Below are 20,008 nucleotides of genomic sequence, written 5' to 3' on the forward strand. Positions count from 1 at the left end.
TGCCATTACTAGCAACAAGAGACAGGGCAGCATTATGTATGCTCCAATACAATCAACTGTTTTCCTCTTCTGAGACAGGGAGAAGTAGCCATCTGGTTTGCAGCAGTAGAACTGCCCACCATTTACCTCTGCTGCAAAATTACCAGGAGATAAGAGGGGCGAAAAAATGCATTGACTAAAATTAGTCACTTATCAGGCATCAACCCAAGAGTCAGCAGAAACAAATTTTGTCTCCAAAATATAAATCCAATTATTAGTATTGGAAGTAATTCTGCAATTGGGACTTTTAATATTCTGGAATTTTTCAACTAGAGTATTTGCCACAGAATTGTTCTTTGTTCATAGCACTTTGCTGCATCCAAGGTTACTATACCCCTCTCCCCTAAAAGGCCTCAACTACGAAAAACGCATATAAACTTACACACTGCCATCTTCTTCATTTTTTACGTTGTCAGTGTGAACTCTCTTAGCTGTTTCAAAAGGACAGAATGCCAGCTTTAGAAAAGAACAATAGTAACTTTAGCAGATAAAATAAGCACATATTATGAGACACAGCTATGTGCACCTCTCTCCTGGATTAAGGAATATTTGCTGCCCAGCTGTGTTACAGAACTCTCCGGAGGACAAGTAGGTGCTATCTGAATACTCCGGGACAAATTCCACTTAATCAGTTTTCAGAGTTGAACGTGAAACTGTATAGTTCTTACCACAGTGCAAAATTTCAGTCTTCTTGTCACTGAGTATGCCATGTTTACTTACAATTCTTTTTACGTGAAAACTCAGCTACGGTCTACTACTTTAATGTAAGCTACGCTGGAGAAAATTCTCAGGTATGATACATAAACCTGAAAGTCTGTTAGTTATGAACTATTCTAACATTTTTAGGAACTTATTTTTACATCGCTATGGAAGATTCCAAAAACATTTTTGCAATGCTTACTGGTATTATCCCTTACAAATTAAGTTGCAAACTGAAAGCTGCATGAAGTCAGTCTAAAGTCAGTCAGGACTAAGTTTACATCTTCATTTTAAGCATAGGACTGGAAATGGAAAAACTATGTGCAGAGATAGTGTGATTTGAAAACACCCAGTTTACCAAAATTGGAAAGAATAGGAATGGAAGCACAAGGCAAATACTCTTTAAAGCCTTCACATTTCTAGCAGTTCACCAACACTACAGAAAACATGAAGCTCCCTATTTGACGAAAAACCAAAACATCCCCTACTTGCACCAAACTTAGGTAAAAACAAAGCTTCAGGATGAGGTCAGCACAGCAGAAGCCTTCACAGATACATGCACTGTGTGTCTGCTTCACCTTCCAAGCGGATACCATAACAGACACTGCTGGCAAGAGTCTGAAGTATAACCCAATCCTAAGTGAAACTGTGCCACACTCTACTCTGGTGTGTTACAGGTGAAACAACAGACCTGTCAAATCTTCCTGATGCCACTATAGGCAATATAAAGGTGGCAGGGATAAAAAATTTATTTTTCATACTTCACGTTAACTTCTTGAAATACACGGTGTTTTCTCTGGAAGATGGGCAAGGCAAAAGGAGGAACAGTAACTTAAACACCGCCCGTTCCAGTGAAGATGAAAAGTTGATTCAATAAGCAATAAACTACTAATAATTAGTAATTATAGTTGTCTCGTTTGGTCCACGACTTATGTTAATCAGACCTGAATGCAGTACTGCATACATGAGCTGTACCGAATTGAGAGTGTCAGTTCTACCCTTAATTTAAGATGATCCTTTGTAAATCTGTTCAGTTAACATAATGACACTGGACACGTAGGGCTATTAACCAATTTTTCTCCTGACAGTTGTTGGAGTTGTAACAAAGACTGGCACAGAGTAGTCAGAAGCAAGATTTCAACTCCAAGTCACCTCTTTTTGAGAATCTTCTGATATAGAAATAGTTGGTATGTTCATGAACTTGCATGGCGATGCACAAAACAGCATCACCATAAACGTAAGTCTATGCCATTGCATGCACATTTACTGAAACTACTAAATGCCTTAGTTTTGTCTTGGCATGTATTTACAGTTTGTAAGAAGACCTATCAAGATGGCGTGTAGACACATTTTACATTGAATCATTTCCTCTTCTATAACACTCAAGTATCTTATGCGAGAATCCCTATATACAGCAACACGTGTATCCTTCTCATCCACACCTAAGTTTTTATCTAATCCTCTCGTACACTGAAAATGACATCCACACAAACCCTTTGTAGGTGTATAGGTCTGTATGTACACAAGCACGCATTTTCATACTGTCTTCCTATACAACTAGCTTTCATCTACTGGCACACAATACAGGGTCTGAGCTCTTCCCTCTGCATTTATCAGTGCCCCCTAGATGCAATGTGCATGCCCTAACCCCCCAAGACCCTCAGCGGTGCTCCCGCTGTACACAGCGCACGCTATGAAAACACAAGTCCTCCTTCCCCCCCAGGGCGACAGCAGGGACAGGAGCACTGGGCTAGTCACCCCTTCCCCGGGGCAGGACGCTCCTTCCCCCGCACTGCCCTCGCCCCCCCGGCAGGGCAGGCTGTCAGGTGCGCCCCGCACACTCACGCCCTCCGCTCCCCGCCCGGCTCCCGGTGCCCGCGCCCCCGCCCCGCAGCCCGCCCGCCCGGCAGGTGACGCCCGGCCAGCCCCGCCGCCTCGCCCGGGCGGGGCGGGGGGGCCCAGCCCCGGCACCCCCGAGGGCAACGGGGGTCGCAGCCTCGGGAGGGAGCTCCTCGCCCGTTGCCCTCCCCGCGCCACCAGCTGGGCCGGAGCCTCGCCCGCGAGGGGCGGCGGCGGCCGGGGGGTGGGGGGGGCCGGGCCGGCCCGGTTGCCAGGGAGGAGGCTCGGGTTCCGGCCCCGCACAGCGCCCACGACGAGAGGGAGGGAGGCGGGCCGGCGGCGGGGCGCGGCGCGGGTGTCCCGCCGGCGGAGGAGGGGGGGAGAGGCTGGGGCGGGGGGGCGACGGTGCCGGGAGGGCGGCGGCGGCAGGGGCACGGGTCGCTACTCACTCTCGTCAGGCAGCTGATCGAGCTCCGCCATCTTGAACGAGCCGCGCCGCTTTTTCAAAGGCTGCCTGGCGCGGTGCATTCTGGGGGAGGAGACGGGGCCTTGCGCGAGGCGGCGCTGCCGCGCGGGGACGGCGCTCGCGGGCGGGGCGCGTGCGCGGGAGGGCGGGGGGAGCGGCGGGCGTTCGCCGCCCCGAGGAGCCGCCGCCGGCGGCGGGGACGGGAAGGGGCGCGGGGAAGGAAGGGCCGGCGGGCCGCCCGGGGAGAGGAGGGGCCGTGCCCCGGCTCGCTCCCCTGCGAAGGAGACGGGGACAGTGCCCGGGACACAAACCGTACACGCCCCGCGCGGGCCTCCTGGTCCCGGCGGGATGAGGGAGGGGAAGGGGCGGCTGGTGCCTGGGTCCAAAGGGCCACCCCGCAGAGCCATGCTAACTTGGTGTCTTTGAACAAGCCCTGTCTATCCCTCTTCCTTCATTAAGCAGCATCTCGCTAAACTGTACTCATTTTCCTTGTCTCTGCTTTTCACGGTTAGCTGTCCCCAGCCTAACCAAAATGAGTGCAAAGGTGAGGCTGCAGGAGGAGTAAGCGGTAAGAATAAAAAACCCAGCATGACCAGCCCTGGCCCTGCAGTCGTGGTGTGCGGCACGCTCCTGAAGGTCAAGGTCTCACTTGTTCTCACCCAGGGCCAGAGCCAACAAACCACTGACAGCAGAGGGTTGTTGCCTAACAAACTCCTTGCCTGGGCCTGCTCTCTGATGCAGTTCCCAACTATGACAGCTGAAAGCTTTCTGCAAGCAGTGGAGATGGTTTCCTTGTGTAGTCCCCTGAGGTCTCTGCACCACAGTGAATTTTAAAGCTTCTGCATCAAGAAATCTAAGCGTGGAGATAACACTAAAGCACAAGCACCTTAGATGCTTAGGGGTCAGACTCTACCCGTGTTGGGCTTTGACAACAGTACCTACTGCTACTTACACCAAACAAAATTATGTTTTTTTTTTAAATATATGAAAATGCAAACTGAAATTCAAAATAAATGAACAGCTTATCTTAGTGAAGGCTAAGTCAGTGTCCCATCTTAAACATATTGCCAACAACACCTTGGTGTGATGCAAAATGGATGCTATGCCTGTTTGTCTGCATCTCTGTAAAAGCATCTAGGTGAAACTAAGGATTCTGTAAAACACAGAAAATTTGTATCACGAGACACAGAAGAGTTAATTTGTGTTCTTAATTTTCTGATGAACTCAGATGACTAGGCACTCCAGCACATTGAGAAGATATAGGTTATATTACTAAACAATTTTTTAAAAATTGAAAAAAAAAAAAAAAAAAAAGAAATCGATGCCGCCCTTGTGCTTAAGAGGAAAAAAGTGAGTTTCTAAAAGAAGAAACAAACTAGCAAAATCCTTTAGAAATTCCCTGGGGCTTTCTATGTACACTGTAGCAGAGTTTAAAACAAAACAAAACAGAAAAAAAATAAAAAGAAAAGACAAAGCCCAGCATGCATTTCCACCCCCTTTTCCAGGTCATTTTGAAGTGGTGTTAAAACAGCCTTCCTTCCCCTTAGTCCCCAAAGGGCCCAAAACATTTCAGTGAGAGCTTTCCATACTGCACAGCACAAGCCAAAGCAACTACAGTAGAGAGATGCAAAGCAGCATAGGCATAACACTAAAAAAACCCTTAGAACAAAAAGCAACAAAATAGTAATGTGCTATTTCAAAGGCAAAAACTACACAACATTAAGTGCTGTGATGTGGACCAGACCATCCAGACTCAGGTAAACAATATCTTAGTGACACTAACACTTTTTCTGCATTTCAGCTTGGCTCCCCTTGGTTCCAAGGGTTATATGTTAATGCTTGACTAAGAGTGGTGACACTGAGACTTCCACAGCTGACAGAAGACACTGATCATCAATGAGATTTTTACTGCTGTGCTTTGTAAACCTTGTCATCAGGTCCCACTGTGCTGAAAGCAGCCGTTGCCCAGCACCACCCTGATGACACAGCTTTCAACGAGACAAGGGATTTTCAGGAAAGGGAAGAAAAGTTTTCTACAACACAATCACATTTTGCAACAGTCCTTAGAGCCTGAATTTCTAGAAGGAAAATGAAAGAGGAAAAAATAAACCAAAAAATCCAATGCCTTTCAGGGCTTCTTTGTGCATTGTGATAGAAAACAGGTGAAAAAGCTAAGAGAGATTTCCCCCCACCCCCAACACCTCCTGTCTATCATCTTAAAAATTACCAGGTCAGAAGGTAGAATTCATCTCCCAACAGCATGATGCTGGATATTCCTTCATTTCATTCCAACAGCTGCATTTGGAAAATGTTTAGCAGAAGCTATTACCATTCACTGTGCTGAAAGGTTAACAATCAACACTATCATAAGGATTCCTGCTATAAAGGACCTTTTACATATTGGCCTTTTATGAATGCTGCAGTTATCTCTAATATTCTGGTTTTTCATCTCTCCTGTGCATGCTGTTTCCAAGTCACAGAAATGCAGCGCTGTTTGACAAAGCCATAGACAGTGCTACTAGACAGTATGTGGATAAATACACAATGTTTTCAGTGTGTTCTTTTACCATTCTGGCAAATTTGCAGTTTGCACTTGGGTGATGTGGAAGCAACACTACTATTTTATAAGACAGACACAGTGACCAAGAACACATCTGCGCTCATTCCTAACAACCTGCCATCAGCTACTGCTGACTCACCTGCCTGCACAGATGGAGGGAAACCTTTAAACTGGCTTCACTCATGCCATTCGCTTTCCCAGAGGGTCACGTCAGGCAACTGCTCTTACTGGTGTGCGCCGAAATGCCGCAGAAAGCACTTCCGCGCTCCCATTCCTTCTTAATTACTGCAGATGACATTAAGACATGGGTTACACTACCTACTAATCAACGCATTCAGAGTCTTGTCAGCACGGTGTAGGTAGTGCCATGTCCTGGGGACAGGAGATGGCTAGGGTGTCATTTTCTTACCTCCTCTAGGCAGGCCCTGGTAGTAGGAAAAAAAGCACAGACAGCTGGCAGAAGAGTGTGCTCTTCAGTCACTGAAGCACGTTCCTCTGAAGTCTGAGTCCTGCTGCATTAATCAGTTATGAAATTAAAATTTGTAACAAGGGGGTGGGGGAAGCAGTAATTTCCCCTTTCAGCTGTTAGTAAGCCATTCCTCCTTCTTGCCTTCAGACCATACTTGTGTATCTCTGTAAAAGCAACCAGCAATGCCCACCGAGGGGCCTTCAAACTGGAATGAATGAAAACCAGCAAATCACCTTGTCTGGGATCTGCCTATCTTCTCATCGGCGCCACTGCATCTCTAAAACAATAATATCTGGGGAAATAGCCTGGCATTTATTTGAAAGTAAAAGGACACACAAGCTCTTGGTCATATGCATGTACTCCACAACAATGGAAACTTTTTTCATGGGCATAACAGAAGGAGTGAGAGTATGATGGACTAAGTTAGAGGCCTCACCACATATATAAAAGCAATTCAAGCAAAATACTAAGTGGGATATAAATTGACCACGAAAACACTTCAGCAGAAAATTATGTCCCCAGAACTCATAGAGGGAGGTCCAGAACAGCTTTCCAGAAAGAAAGCTGAAGCAAAGACCTCAGTAGCTACAAAGACTGCGTGACTCATTTAAGAACATGTGTACAACTCTATGGTATTGAGAAAGTTTGATGTGCTGAGAGGTCTTTTTCATACATAAATTTTTTTTTTTCTTTAAATCTTCCTTTCCTCCGATTAGAAACAGAAGCAGGGGGGGATTTCATTAAAAGCTGTACCAACTGATTTAGATTGGTTTATGCCTAAAGTACCAGGTTGGGTGATCTGTGCTGTTTTTTTTTTTTTTTCTTAGCCACCTCCTTCTTGCTGAACTCGGGCAAATCACAAACAATTTACACTGACTGCCAATCAGTAAGCCTAGGCTTGCTTCCTTCAGTTTACCCAATTCATATAAACTGCATAGACTATCTTAACATTTGTGAACCATTGTACAACAGAGCCTCCAGCCACACTGAATAAAGATAAAATGGTTAAATATTTATAAATTGCTGCTTTTTGTAGTTTAACATTTAGATCACAAGTGATTCCTCAACATCCCTCTTCTGAAAAAAGCATAGGATGTCAGGGGACCTAATGTCTTGACAACTCGTTCCTTTCAAGTAGCTTTGACAGAAATAGGACTACTTGTTCATCCAGCTCTGCTTCGTGCACATACTCCAAAAGCAATGCCTTCAGTGGTTGTCACCGTGCAGGTCTTCTCAGCCTGGCCCCAGGGAAAGGCTGTCTGTACACTGGGTCACAGCAGCAACACCACTTGCTTTCAGAAACAGGGCTGCTTTGCAATCCGACAAGCTGGCACCAGAAGCAGCACCCTGAATTAACATTCAATTCCACTGCAGGACAGTCACACCAGGGCTCTCCTATGGTCCCCAAAGGGCACCTGTTGTCTCTTCAGAAGCCCCTGTACCCACTATCTTTTACTGCTGTATTTGTGATGTCAGAGATAGCATGGGATGTACCTTGTGTTGCAATTATAACTGAGCACTAGACACATCGTAAAACACTCCTTGCGCTACACAGCGCTTACAGCAGGACAAGAGGTCTTACAGCAAAAGGGAACTACCTCTGGTACAGGTGACAGAAGGAACATCAAAAGCATTGACTTTAATTCTTGGTCCCAAACTGAATGGTAAGATTTTTTTTTTAGAAAATAAAAAAAACCCTCAACCAAACTGAACTATTTCTCATGTTCTCTTTCAGAGACTGGCAAAATTATACGTAAGTGGCTGACCAAACGTTTCTGTTGGAAGTGAAACAATGACTAGCCACTGGTTAAGCTACTGAAGAACCAGAAGACAAGGAACACTCTCTTCACTTCCATGAGCATCAGCCTCAATTGATTCTCTTGTTTTCAACTGTCCTCAAGACATATGATTTGTGCCTTGACATTTCCTTCTCTCCCCAACAGCATCTGCTGTTTCCCATCTAGCACTCCTCATCCTCCCCTCCTCACAGGTCCTGGAAGCAACTGCACCATAAGCAATTTTGTCTTGGAGCTCCTCTTCCAAAAGGCACTGGAACACCACAACGTTTTAGGAAATGGATCTTTTTTTCTCTGTGCAGGTCAAAGACTAAAGCTGCAATTGTCAGAATGAGCTTGAACTGTCCCTTCTTGGGAAGGGAACTGTCATAGCAGAGGAGATGGTGAACACGGTTCCCATGCAGAGCTGACTATGCAGATTAGCCAACTTGCTCTAATAGCTCAGTAATTTCTGAAGAGAACTGGTGTTGCTATATAGTCAAGTATTTCCATATTGCTTAATGACTTGCTAAAAGGAAGAAGTAAAAAACATCACCAAACATGGAAATTATTAGTTTATATTGATGTTTCAAGACAGGGAATTCAAAGACTACCCACAGAGTGGGAACAGATCTCATTCCAGGTCATGATGAGTGAAGCTTGAGCCCAAAGTCAACTTACGGCTTTGTTAGGACTTCAGTCTACAACAACCAACTTACATCACGTTGAAGGTAGATATTTAAAGGAGGTTTATTGGGGCTAATACTAAATTCAAACAGCCACAAGTTCATTTTCCATGTTTACCACACCAACTGTTGACAGATGAAGTCTCAGTGGAAAGTCCAAATTTTCATTTCCCCATGACTTCCTGAAACGTGACTACAGATTTCACTATTTGGCATTTGATCATCAGAGAGATACCATGTTTAAGAACATTCTACCAAATACATTTAAATCATGACTCAAAACCAAAACAATTTGGAAGTTTTGAAACATAAAGCTGTTAGTATGAAATTAGCTTTTATTTTTTACCTCAAAATAAATGCACATTTATCATTTATTCAAATGAAAACTGAAAAAGGGTATCTTAAACAAGGGGAAGCTTAACAGAGCAAATATCACAAACATCCTCAAGTTCCTTCTCCTGCTACTGCCCAGTTCTGTTTGGCTTAAAACACAAGCTTGATTTTTTTTTTTTTGTCAGTTTGGTCAATTAAAAGAAATACTTGAAAGCCTTGAAATTAGAAGTGGTATAAAACAAAACCAGGTACTTGTAATGATCAGAATTGAGGTCCATGTGTTACCACACATTTTTATATAAAACTTCCACTAAGTGTCGTACTAAATAGGATTTAGTAACCTCTTCTGCAGTTTAGCTCTTGATATCTTGGTAAGAGAACTCAATGCATAAGCATGTCAGAAGTCAACGCTATAGTGTAACTACAGTATAACTCTAACAGGGCTCCTAAATACTGTTCACCAGAGTGATGTCTTATAGTTGAATTTCAGTTTCAGCAGGTACTTCAGATTTACCTGAGCAACATCATACACAATATATCTGGGAAGAATGTTAAGGAATAATTATAGTTGTTGGTAACAGTACCACAGAAAAACCTCAAAACACAGTCAAACTTCACCTTTGAACTTAAGTTACCACACAGACATCTGTGTGATTAAACAGTTCTAACAGCTCAAACCACAAATCTTTAAATTTGACTTTTCTTTGAATCTGAAAATGTTTTGCACAACAGTTTGAAACAAGCAACTAACAGTCATATGAAGAATTAACGATGGTGCAGGAGGAATCCTGAGTGACAGGCAGGTGAACTGACTTAGATACAAGGCTGCAGCTCTTGAATATTAGTTTTTGTCAGCCAGAGCCATACACACGTCATCACTCTTGCTATATAAACAGTGATGTAGGCTAGATGACATCTGTAGTTACAGACTTGGTATCTACAATTGTAATTGCAGCTCTATTGCTACCTTTCACCACAAAGTCATTAATGCCCTCTTAATTTCCCACTAAAAAAACCCCCAAGTTGGAATCACAGAGAAGAGTTCTACAATGGTTGACAGTGCTTGACCACACGGCATCATTTTATTTTTTCAAAAGACATTCCCAGCTCGCCTATTTGTTACTCAATGCTTTAGGCCCAAACTTACCTCTAACCCAAATTTTAGATGAAAAGCATCTCCATTAAACAGTGTAAAACAAAAGGAACGCACATCGTTATTACCTCAATCAGCTATTATTAACCCTATTACTGTTTATCATCTGACCAAGACAGATGCTGTATTTAAGAAAACTCAAGATAAAACCAGTATTGCCATGAGTTCTGTTGCCAAGACTGCTTGTAAGAGCAACAGCTTACCAAGAGAGAAGACAGTTTCTACACAACCCAGAACTTGTATTAATGGGTTACTTGCTTCACTGGCAGTGAAGAGATTGATCTGGGACCTTAGATATCACTTATTCTTATGACCTCTTGGTGAATGTTGAGCACACGTTCATTTGGGGGCACTTCTGCCTAGAAAGAGGCTTAATGGCTACATGTCTGATGGGCATCTGAGGTTTACCTCAATACTTGCAAAAGGCCTAGGGAACACAACACTTCTCTGTGATGAGAGAGTCCACCAAGCCACAGAGCTGGCTCCCCCACCTCCTCCTGGCCAATCTGGCCAGCCACAGCACCATGAGGAAGAAACACGACCGGAGTGATGTGAACCCACAGGCTGCATTCCCCTCTCTTTGTCCTGACACGTCTCTGGGCAAGGCACCACTGAGCAGTGTTGCCTGGGCACTCCAATGCCTTCAGGTATTGAGTCCTGTCAGGGCAACAGCTATTTGCTACATGCATTGTTTCCTTTTTTTTTTTTTCAGAATGACATTCTAAATGTGACAACTATGAAATCATCTCCCTTGGACAAGAGACTCTAAGTTGTCTGTGAGTACTCCAAAGCAAATCTAAAAGAAACAAAACAGTGTGCCAAAACTCCTGACCAACGTTAGCAAGGTCCTAAACTCAGCAACACTCAAACACAGCATACAGCCAACATAACAGCAAAGGATACTCATTATACAGAAGACAAGTATCATTAATTCCTGTTGAGATCCCATTCCCTAAGGGAACCTCTACACCACCAAGGGTGGTAGTGGCTGTGGGATCAGGTGCAGTTTTGCCCAAGCCTAGGAAGGGAAAAGACATTTGTTACAAATCTAGAAGGCAAACACAGACTTGCATATAAATAAAATGACTCAGCCAGCCAAATATTACTTCACATATATTTTAAAATGCTGACCAAGTGCAAAAGTAGCTTAAAAAGAACACAAAGAATACAGTCTGTATATTCAATTCAACATGCCCATACTTAATGGTAGCTGTACTCTGTTACCCTAAGAGTGAGAATTTGAGACTTGTGGCTGTTAATTGTCTAATCTGTATGATCAAAGCTAAAACAGACCAGACTTACGGCTCTCACATCCTAGGTCCATTAAGGAAAACATGCACATTGCAGCATTTTCAGAGAAGTATAACAAACCAATTCTTATCATCTTTGAACTCTTCAATAAAATGGGATTTGACATCCATAATAGAGTAGTATGTATTGAAAAAGATGCTAAATCACATTTTATTCTATTTTAGGCAACTGATTTTTAAGCCTCTCAAAATGAATAGTTTAAGAAAAGCCACTCATTACTGAATGTTACTGTTCTCCACTCTCCCATCTCGTTACAGAAGATGATTACCATTTCTTTTGCTTGAATTAGAGCACTAAGTCTTTTCTCTCATCTTCTTTTTCAGTGCAATATACTGATACTTTTTCCAGATAGAAGTGTAATGAGAACAGCTGCTCCATCTGAACCTTTATTCTTAGCTTTTCCCTTCTCTCCAAGCTTCTAAGGCACTTTGAAAGCTAAACAATTACTCTTCTGATCTATCAAACCTCTCATCTTTCTTCTAAAATACATAGTATCGCTATGATGAAAGCAAGTAAGAAGTTGAACAACACACCTTACATTTTCTCTTGTGTAATATCAAATAAAAGTTTCCTCCTGAGCTTCAGTGAACACGTTAACTTCAGTCTCCACATTTCAAGTGTTCTAACTCTCAAAACACCACATACACACGTGCAGATACAACTACAGGGCAACATTATGCAAACTCTTAAAGGAAGTACAGCTATGAAATTACTATAGTTCTCTTTGCTAAGCAGAGCCACAATGTGAGTTTGCCATCAATAACACATTACTAATGACAACTACTAACGCTTACCTTTCACACTGTGTTTTCCCTTCGGCAATTTTGTTATGTGAGAAGCATTCTTTAGCTCATACCTGGACAGCATAAAAAACACACAATTTGACATTTGTCTTAAATTATCTTAGTGAAAAGCAATTTTTTTTTCAGGCTTCAGCTTATGGTGAGTTAATATATAGAGTTAATTTAGACTCTAGCCTTCTGGAACCAAACAGCCTTCCTTCTTTGTCTCATTTACCAATGTTAATGATATTGGCATTTAGTACAACATTCTAGACCCGCAACACAGGTATTCCCCCCCCAATAGCTCTCATTTTAAGAAAAAAGAAAACTTGTTTCTTAAGAAATACCATGTACTCATTCTTCACACTGAAAAGAAGGCTTTCAATTTTAGCATCACTTTCTACCACAATATGTTAAGCATGTTCAGCAAATACTCTTCATCAGTTACTTACATATTTCCAAGGGCAACTTCTCCCAGTAGTATTAAGCCTATGGGATCAGCTTGAGATGTGTGACAGTAGTTGGCACTCTTGGATACCATGTCTGCAAAATAGATGCCCTTCCCAAACATGTAGCCAGTCTGCAAGCAAGGGGAAAAAAAAAAAAAAAAAGGGACAATAACACAAAGGCAGCATTCAATCCACCTGGCTGGGCTCCCAGGAGAGCAAAGCTGCAACTCATGCTCTTGTGGACACCAGTCAGTAACCCACTCCGGATACACAACGTTGTCTGCATGCTGAGAGGGAACACTGGGCCCTCCCCACACAGAAATTCTCCTATTTAGGTTGTCTCTGATGATGGCCATCTCTGGGCACAGGGATGCAGGCAGCCAGAGAAGTTGTTTAACATACCACAGGTGCTTCAGGGGGAGCGATCCGGAGACCCTGAGAGAGGATACCAGCAAAGTTGGTGGTGCGGGAACCGTGCCACAGCAGCTGGCGATTATGAAGCTGCTTAAATGGCTTGTAACGCTGACTCTCTCCTTCACGCTCAATCCTGAAGATCTTCAATTCAAAGAGAGATAGGAGAAAAAGAACAACCAAGGAAATAAATCGTTACCTTCAATCAGATGAAAATGAAAAAAAATCACCCAGTCTGGAATATACACTAATCTGCTACGAAAATTCATCTAGATGGTTTTTAGTATTTGCAGCTTGCTATGTCATGCTAGCAAAAGAAAGGTAGCACTGATCACACAGTGTTTGTTATTGATTACTTCTCCACCTTCCCTTCTGTATTTTCATGAAACCACAGCTTTCTAGAAAATCATTCAACGAACTAAGGCTCAATTTTAGAAGATGGTTACTCCTCCACCTCCTTTTTGAGGTCAATTAAATTAAAATAAAAACACAGTCCAAGGACACCTCAGTAAGCTTAGACTCATCTCTGCCTAGACTTTTGCTATTCTATTAATTAGCAATTGGTCTATCAAACCATCCCTTCAACAATGGAAGCTAGATAAGCTACTCAAAAATAAAAGGAAACCGTGAACAAGTCAACTTAGAAGAGTCCATCTTCACAAACTAGAATCCCATTACTGCCCAGCTTACATCCACGACTTTGAGATCATATGCGTTGTGAGTAGCAGCATGAGTATTTTTCACATATTGTTTAATAATCTTGGCTTCTTCTGAATCTTTGTCAACAACCTGCAAAGAGGCAAACAAGAAAAGTCTCTTTAGCATACAAACTAGCAGGTTTCTTATAACATGATGCCATCTACCCTATGCTTGCAACTGCCCAGTTTAAGCCTCCTTTATCATTTCGGTGGAAATTTATTCCCAGCTAGAGAACATGTACAGGTATAAAGACAGCACTCAGTCACAGAATGTCTGAGATGGGAAAGCACCTCTGGAAATTGAGATGACTTCCAATTCCTCTACTCAAAGCAGAGTCAGCTGGAGAAGGTTGCCAAGGGCTGAGTCCATCTGACTTGTTATACTCCAAACTAACAGGATATCAGCTTGTATTCAGTCACTCAATTCCTTTTATTTCCTTTACCTTAATATCCGTTCGAAGTTTTTCATAATTGATGTCAATTGGGTCTTTATCTCCATCTTCATTTCCACCTCTGAGAAGGCTGTAAGCAACCTCAATATCATGCAAGTTGTCCAACATCTGCACTTTAGCCTGAAGAATATGAAGAGATTATCTTACTTGTGTCCTTGACATGTTCAGAACAACCCTAGAATAGTCCCAATCACAAAAGTGTATGTGAATCACTGGCCACACACTACCGTCTAATAACACAATACCTCAGTCTTTTTTAAAAAAAGATACATACATATATATACACACACACACTTAAATATATTAAAACATATAGACGCACAAATACATAGACCATAATATATAACACATATATTTGTATATGTATACACATATATATGCACATAAACAAACAAGAAGATATTCTGAAGAAAAACAAGCTTAACCTCATGAAAGGATGAGTCTTAAAACCTCACAAGTTCTATGTGTTAGATGTCTGATATCAGACCTGTCACCTGCAAACAACATACTGTGTCCAGTCAATACCTGAATGTATTCCAAGTTATTTAGGACAGGTGGTTTCTTCATCCCAAAGTCATGAGGAATCAGAGTATAGAAGCGGTTGGACAGGTCCAAGATCTGTGATTCTGAACCACTGTCAGAAACTGCCTAAACAAGACAACAAGCACCAAAGAAAATTACTAAGGTTAAGTCTGCATAGGAATAGACACACACAAGATACCTGAGGACTAATACACAGCAGCAGCTATACAAGTAGTGTTAATGCTGAAGGTCTCATAGAACTAAAAAGGGCGATTCCATTTAATTCTTCTGCATGTAGTAAATTACAGTACCTGCACAGAAATACACAGAATTTCGGATACAATAAAAATCTAATGAGGATTGTGTTTCTGGATTGCAAAATAAAGGCTTCTGGATATGGAAGGGGTGCATGTCCTTGGCAAGGATCTGGTCTACTCTAACAACTGAAGCAAAACTATCTATGCTTTGCCAGGGAGCCCATGACAAAAAATGGGTTATGGTGGTCAACACTTTTGCAAGCTGTTCAGGCAGTACTATGTAGTGATTCTTGGAATGGTTCAGATCATGATGTGTAAATACAGTAATGTCATCAAGCCAGACCCTTTCCCATGTCAACCTTTATTCTCATCCTCAAACTGATTTCTCTGGGGTGGAAACACCAGCTCACTATTAGATCAAGACACCAACTTCATTTGCTTGACTGCCATTTCCATCTGGCTCAGTCTTAAGTTTGTGCTACAAAAGCATGGAAGATACAAGTACTGCCCAAACTGGTACAACAGTGAAGAGAACTAACTACTAGTTACCTGTGGAAGCCACATCCTCTTCTCCAGTGAGAGAGAACACAGATCTTTATACACACAACTCAGCATTCATCCCACTCCAAGCCCAGAAAAACTTCTGAATTCCCCTCTTGCGCTAACATGTCTTTCATGCTCACCTGCTGAACCTCGTTAAGGATGGAGTATGCGCTCTGGATCTGTCGCTTGCTCAATTTTCCCAATGGCATCTTCTGCAGGTCAATCTGATGAATATTTAAACAATTAAAACAGGATTTCATTACACTGAAACCATTGCAACATTCTCTCTCTGGTTTCTAGGGAACAAATCCCTCCATCCTGGTAGGACTGGCCACACAAAGAATGGAAGCATTTCAGACTTGGTACTGATCTCTGTAGAGGAATGAGGATTGAGGAATGATGTCAGAAGGGCAGTGCATGCTACTGAGAAGACATCCTATAAACAAAGGAATACTGCAAGAGGAAACTTTGCATGCATGCTAGGGCAACACAAAAATAGGGTACTAAGTGTCTGGCTAGAAGTCTAATATTGACCTGGTATCAGATGGATTCCTCAGTCACTTCAGAAACCACAGATTTGAGGGTGGCAAAGCAGCAAACCAAATGAAATAATTCTTGTTTGTAAAGATCATCTGCGCCTCTGGGTACAACCTAGACACCTTCTTCCAACTTTACGCTACAGTTATCAAGGGTCAAATGCAAAGAGGTTATAAGATGCTTCATATTCATTATAGAACTGTTTAGGTTGGAAAAGACCTTTAAGATCACCGAGTCCACCACTAACTTAACACTGCCAAGTCCACTACTAAACCATGTCCCTAAGCACCCCATCTAGTCTACGTGTCTTTTAAATACCTCCAGAGATGGTGGGTGACTCAACCACTTCCCTGGACAACCTGATCCAGTGTTTGACAACCCTTTCAGTGAAGAAATTTTTCATGAAATCCAATCTAAACCTTCCCTGGTGCAACTTGAGACTGTTTCTTCTTGTCCTACTGCTTGTTACTTGGGAGAAGAGACCCACACCCACCTTGCTACAATCTCCTTTCAGGTAGTTGTAGGAAGAGATAAGGTCTAATAGCCTGCTTTTTTGTCCAGGCTAAACAATCCCAGTTCCCTCAGCTGCTCCTCAAAAGACTTGTGCTCTAGATCCTTTACCAGCTTTGTTGCCCTTCTTTGGATGTGCTCCAGCACCTGTATCTTTCCTGTGGTGAGGGGTCCAAAGCTGAACACAGTGTCTGAGCTGTGGCCTCACCAGTGCCAAGTACAGGGGAACGATCACTTCCCTAGTCCTGCTGTTTTCTGATGCAAGGCAGGATGCTCCTGGCCTTCTTGGCCACCTGGACAGTTTTGACACAGGACACAGGCCAACTTAACCTTGCCAACACTTCCATGCTAGATGAACTATTGTCCCTGTTATTGTTCAGTTCCACTTGCAGAGCCTCGCACCTATTACACAGGGGCACCTGGGAAGGTGGGGCAGTCAGAGGAGAGGCGCCTGCTGCACCAGGCAGGAACTTGTTGGCATTGCCCCCTATCCCTTATGTCACTGTGTTCAGCCAGGCTGAGAGAGGGTAGGGAATCCTCTGTATCACACATCCTGTCTGCCTGTTGGACCTTTTCCCGGGAAGGCAGGGTATCATTCCAGTAGTGTCCCTCCCACTCCCTGACACTCCTCAACCTACTCACCCCCTCCTGGAGCTCTGCCACTCAGCAGAGGAGCTCCTCTCCCCGAGGACACCCCACAGCAGTGCTGCCGTGAAAGCAGGGCCCAGCCTGCAGCCTGGCACCAGGCTGTAAGCGTGTTCCCACTGCAGCTCTGGCTGGGCAGGTGCAGAGCTCAAGAGGCCATGCCTTTCAGCCAGGTGGATACCACTGCTCCCTGGTTGAGCCGGCAGAGCTGCAGCACCATTCCTGCACGCCCTTCCACACAAACTGCCGCACCACACTGTGGTTGCTCATGCTGCCTAAGGGCTTCTTTTATACATGGCAGGGGCTTGGCCACTGCTGCTCCTGGCCTTTCCAGGTCCTGCCAGCCACTGTGGCACAGCCACAGGCAGCTCTCCCCCAGTTTGGGGAAGGGCTCCCTGTGCACCACTCTGGAGTGCTCCTCTGTGGGTCATGCCAGCACTGGAACTGCTCACCTCCGTGTCTGATTTAATTTATATGTTGCTTTTGTTTGTGTACTGGGAGAGTTTCAGATTTGCATTAAATCCTTGCATAGTTAAGGACCCTCTGAACACAAAAACATTTGGCAAAAGTCACGTCCAAAGGAGTCTTTTACAAACATCATATGTGCACCCTCTGGACTTGAGAGTACTCACCATACACCCTGCAGGTCAAACTAGTTTTTACTTAACTCGATGAGTTTAAGATTCAGCTCAAGGACAGAAGATCCTGTGAAACCATGTATATCACATTCTGTCTGGATAAGTTCCACATTATTTATTTACAGTGGAGCTAGGAAACCCAGCTTTAAGAAAATCTTCTCTGCAAGCTGAACTCAGAAGGTTCTTCCAAGCTAGAGACTGATGTGAGAGGCCTGAAGTGATTCTGTATGGAGACTTCCACCTACTGGGCTTAGGAGACCTTTCACCTTTAGCTGCAGCTCAGCATACATAAAGCCAAACACTAAAAAAAGCAAGATGGACTGCAAGAGAGAAGACAGGCTTCAAAACTGATCATGTCTTGGTGACATGAGAGTCACAAAGCCAAGATTAATAACCTAATGAAATCAACTTGCAATAGATTTGTAGCTCCCACACTTTTGGGGCCAATACTTTCTTGTTGAGTACCATCCATCCATATTATCTAATTATTAGGTGAAAAATCATGAAGGACATGTAAAACTGGCCATTTATCTTGGGTGTGCAGAATAGCTGCAGACACCTATACTAACTATAAATTACATAAACCTATAAACTAACACATATAAGCACTAAGACATAAACACTAACACCTATAAACTAACACATCCCTCAACAATGTGACTGAGTAATCTATCTCTTACAGAGCCCACATACAGCCAAAGGGCTGGAATTTGTGTCTCCTGTGAGTCATGGGAGGTGAACAGTGCCCTGCAGAGCTAATATAAAGCTAAACTGCATCCAAAGCTTTATCATCAGATGCATCAAAAGAGCACAGCAGCCAAGGGGTTGGGTCTAAAACAGGAGCACTGCAATTACTGCCATATGCACTGAGGGTAACATGAAGATTTGACTCCACATCAGACATGTGCGCCAAGATTGTCATGAGAGGCAAGGGAGATGTTTGCCTTCCACCCAGGCAAGAGAGGACACAGCACTAGAGCAGACTCAGCCCTCTAAACTAGCCATGTAATGTAAGGCAATGACATGGATAACTGTAATAAACTCCTGTATGCTTGGTGAGGTAAAACTCTCAAAAGCTAAATTAGAAGCAGGAAGAGAAACGCATTAGATAAATCTGTTGTCATGTAACAGAAATACTAAGAATTTGCTACAGTTTTGGCAGAGTGAGAGTGCCTGGATGGAATGAAATACTTGAGATCAGGCTGATTAAAGGAACCAAGCAGCTGTTTTCAGAGGATGCGCAAAAACCTCTAACTAGGAAAAACATTATTTCCTCTAACGGAAAGCAGCTGTTTGGCAGAAACAGTACAGGAAGATAAATCTAATAGTAAGACAGGCCCATCTGGACTCCCAGGTCTCCTATAGATCTGCAGATGGTGTGGATTAACATAGTTCTAACAGAGTTCTACAAAACCAAATTACATCAGATAATCAGTTCAGAGTCTTTAGCCAGTTCCAATTATAACAAATTATTAATATTTTAGAAGACTTTGATGTAAAGAACCACTGAGGATACAGGAGCACACAATTAACCCAAGGTACTACAAAATGTTGGGCAAGCAATCTGAAAACTTTCAGGTAAGCTGTACGAAATGGTGCAAAGACTGTTCTGTGAAGCTGACACAAAATCCTGATAAGATAGCAAACAGCATCTGCTTAAATATGAAGTCTTAGAGCATGATAACTAAGCTGGCTGAAGAAAACTGAAATTTGTTATTTAGAATTAACCCAGTTTGAACGGCCGTGTTAAAACAAACTGCAGGATCTCTGAACACCAGTGAAACTGTAGGCCAAGGAGAGACAGGTCATACTATCAGAATGCTCTCTGAAAGCTTGTTAGAAGCATGGAACAAGAATAATGGATAAGAATAGGGTATCATTAGAACAAATGAGAAATAAAACAATTAAAAAAAAAAATCAGTCTCAAGTTTGGCCGTGTTCAGACAGGGATCTGGACTTTGTCAAGGCACTTCATTAGTGCATGTATCAGCTGGTAGCATTTCTCAAGTCTGAGCTGCATGTTCATTTGCCACCTAAAGTAGTGGCAGTGCTGCCCACTCCTGCTTGACCCCCAAAACGTGGTTCGCTGCTCACACAAGAACACACACACAAGAAAAAACTAGTGACTCCTGCCTCCCATCACCAGGAAATCGCCTGTGTTAGTATTTTAAAAGCATTCAGCAAACAGTGGTCACAATGCATGTGTCACTGGAAAAAACAAAACAAAACAAAAT

The 20,008-nt window shown here is 43.1% G+C and overlaps 2 protein-coding genes across 6 annotated transcripts in view; both read right to left on the reverse strand.

Annotated features, from left to right (window-relative positions):
• Nucleotides 1-3,105, reverse strand: part of LIN9 (lin-9 DREAM MuvB core complex component) — a 38,942-nt gene extending 35,837 nt beyond the window's left edge. For all 4 annotated transcript variants that reach the window (XM_074926431.1, XM_074926438.1, XM_074926422.1 and 1 more), the window contains exon 1: nucleotides 3,027-3,105. In XM_074926431.1, the coding sequence (XP_074782532.1) occupies nucleotides 3,027-3,105 (79 nt within the window). The remainder of the gene's footprint in view (nucleotides 1-3,026) is intronic.
• Nucleotides 3,106-8,431: 5,326 nt separating this feature from the next.
• PARP1 (poly(ADP-ribose) polymerase 1) overlaps nucleotides 8,432-20,008 on the reverse strand; it is a 34,805-nt gene continuing 23,228 nt past the window's right edge. The window contains exons 15-23 of one of the 2 annotated variants that reach the window (XM_074897319.1): nucleotides 15,585-15,668; nucleotides 14,648-14,770; nucleotides 14,114-14,242; nucleotides 13,663-13,761; nucleotides 12,964-13,116; nucleotides 12,565-12,692; nucleotides 12,125-12,186; nucleotides 10,923-11,037; nucleotides 8,432-9,405 (exon numbers count right to left, since the gene is read on the reverse strand). In XM_074897319.1, the coding sequence (XP_074753420.1) occupies nucleotides 9,324-9,405; nucleotides 10,923-11,037; nucleotides 12,125-12,186; nucleotides 12,565-12,692; nucleotides 12,964-13,116; nucleotides 13,663-13,761; nucleotides 14,114-14,242; nucleotides 14,648-14,770; nucleotides 15,585-15,668 (975 nt within the window). In that variant the 3' untranslated portion in view covers nucleotides 8,432-9,323. The remainder of the gene's footprint in view (nucleotides 9,406-10,922; nucleotides 11,038-12,124; nucleotides 12,187-12,564; nucleotides 12,693-12,963; nucleotides 13,117-13,662; nucleotides 13,762-14,113; nucleotides 14,243-14,647; nucleotides 14,771-15,584; nucleotides 15,669-20,008) is intronic. The other variant, XM_074897318.1, reaches the window with a different exon arrangement.

This window comes from Athene noctua, chromosome 1 (genome assembly GCF_965140245.1).
Source record: "Athene noctua chromosome 1, bAthNoc1.hap1.1, whole genome shotgun sequence".
Lineage (NCBI taxonomy): Eukaryota > Metazoa > Chordata > Aves > Strigiformes > Strigidae > Athene > Athene noctua.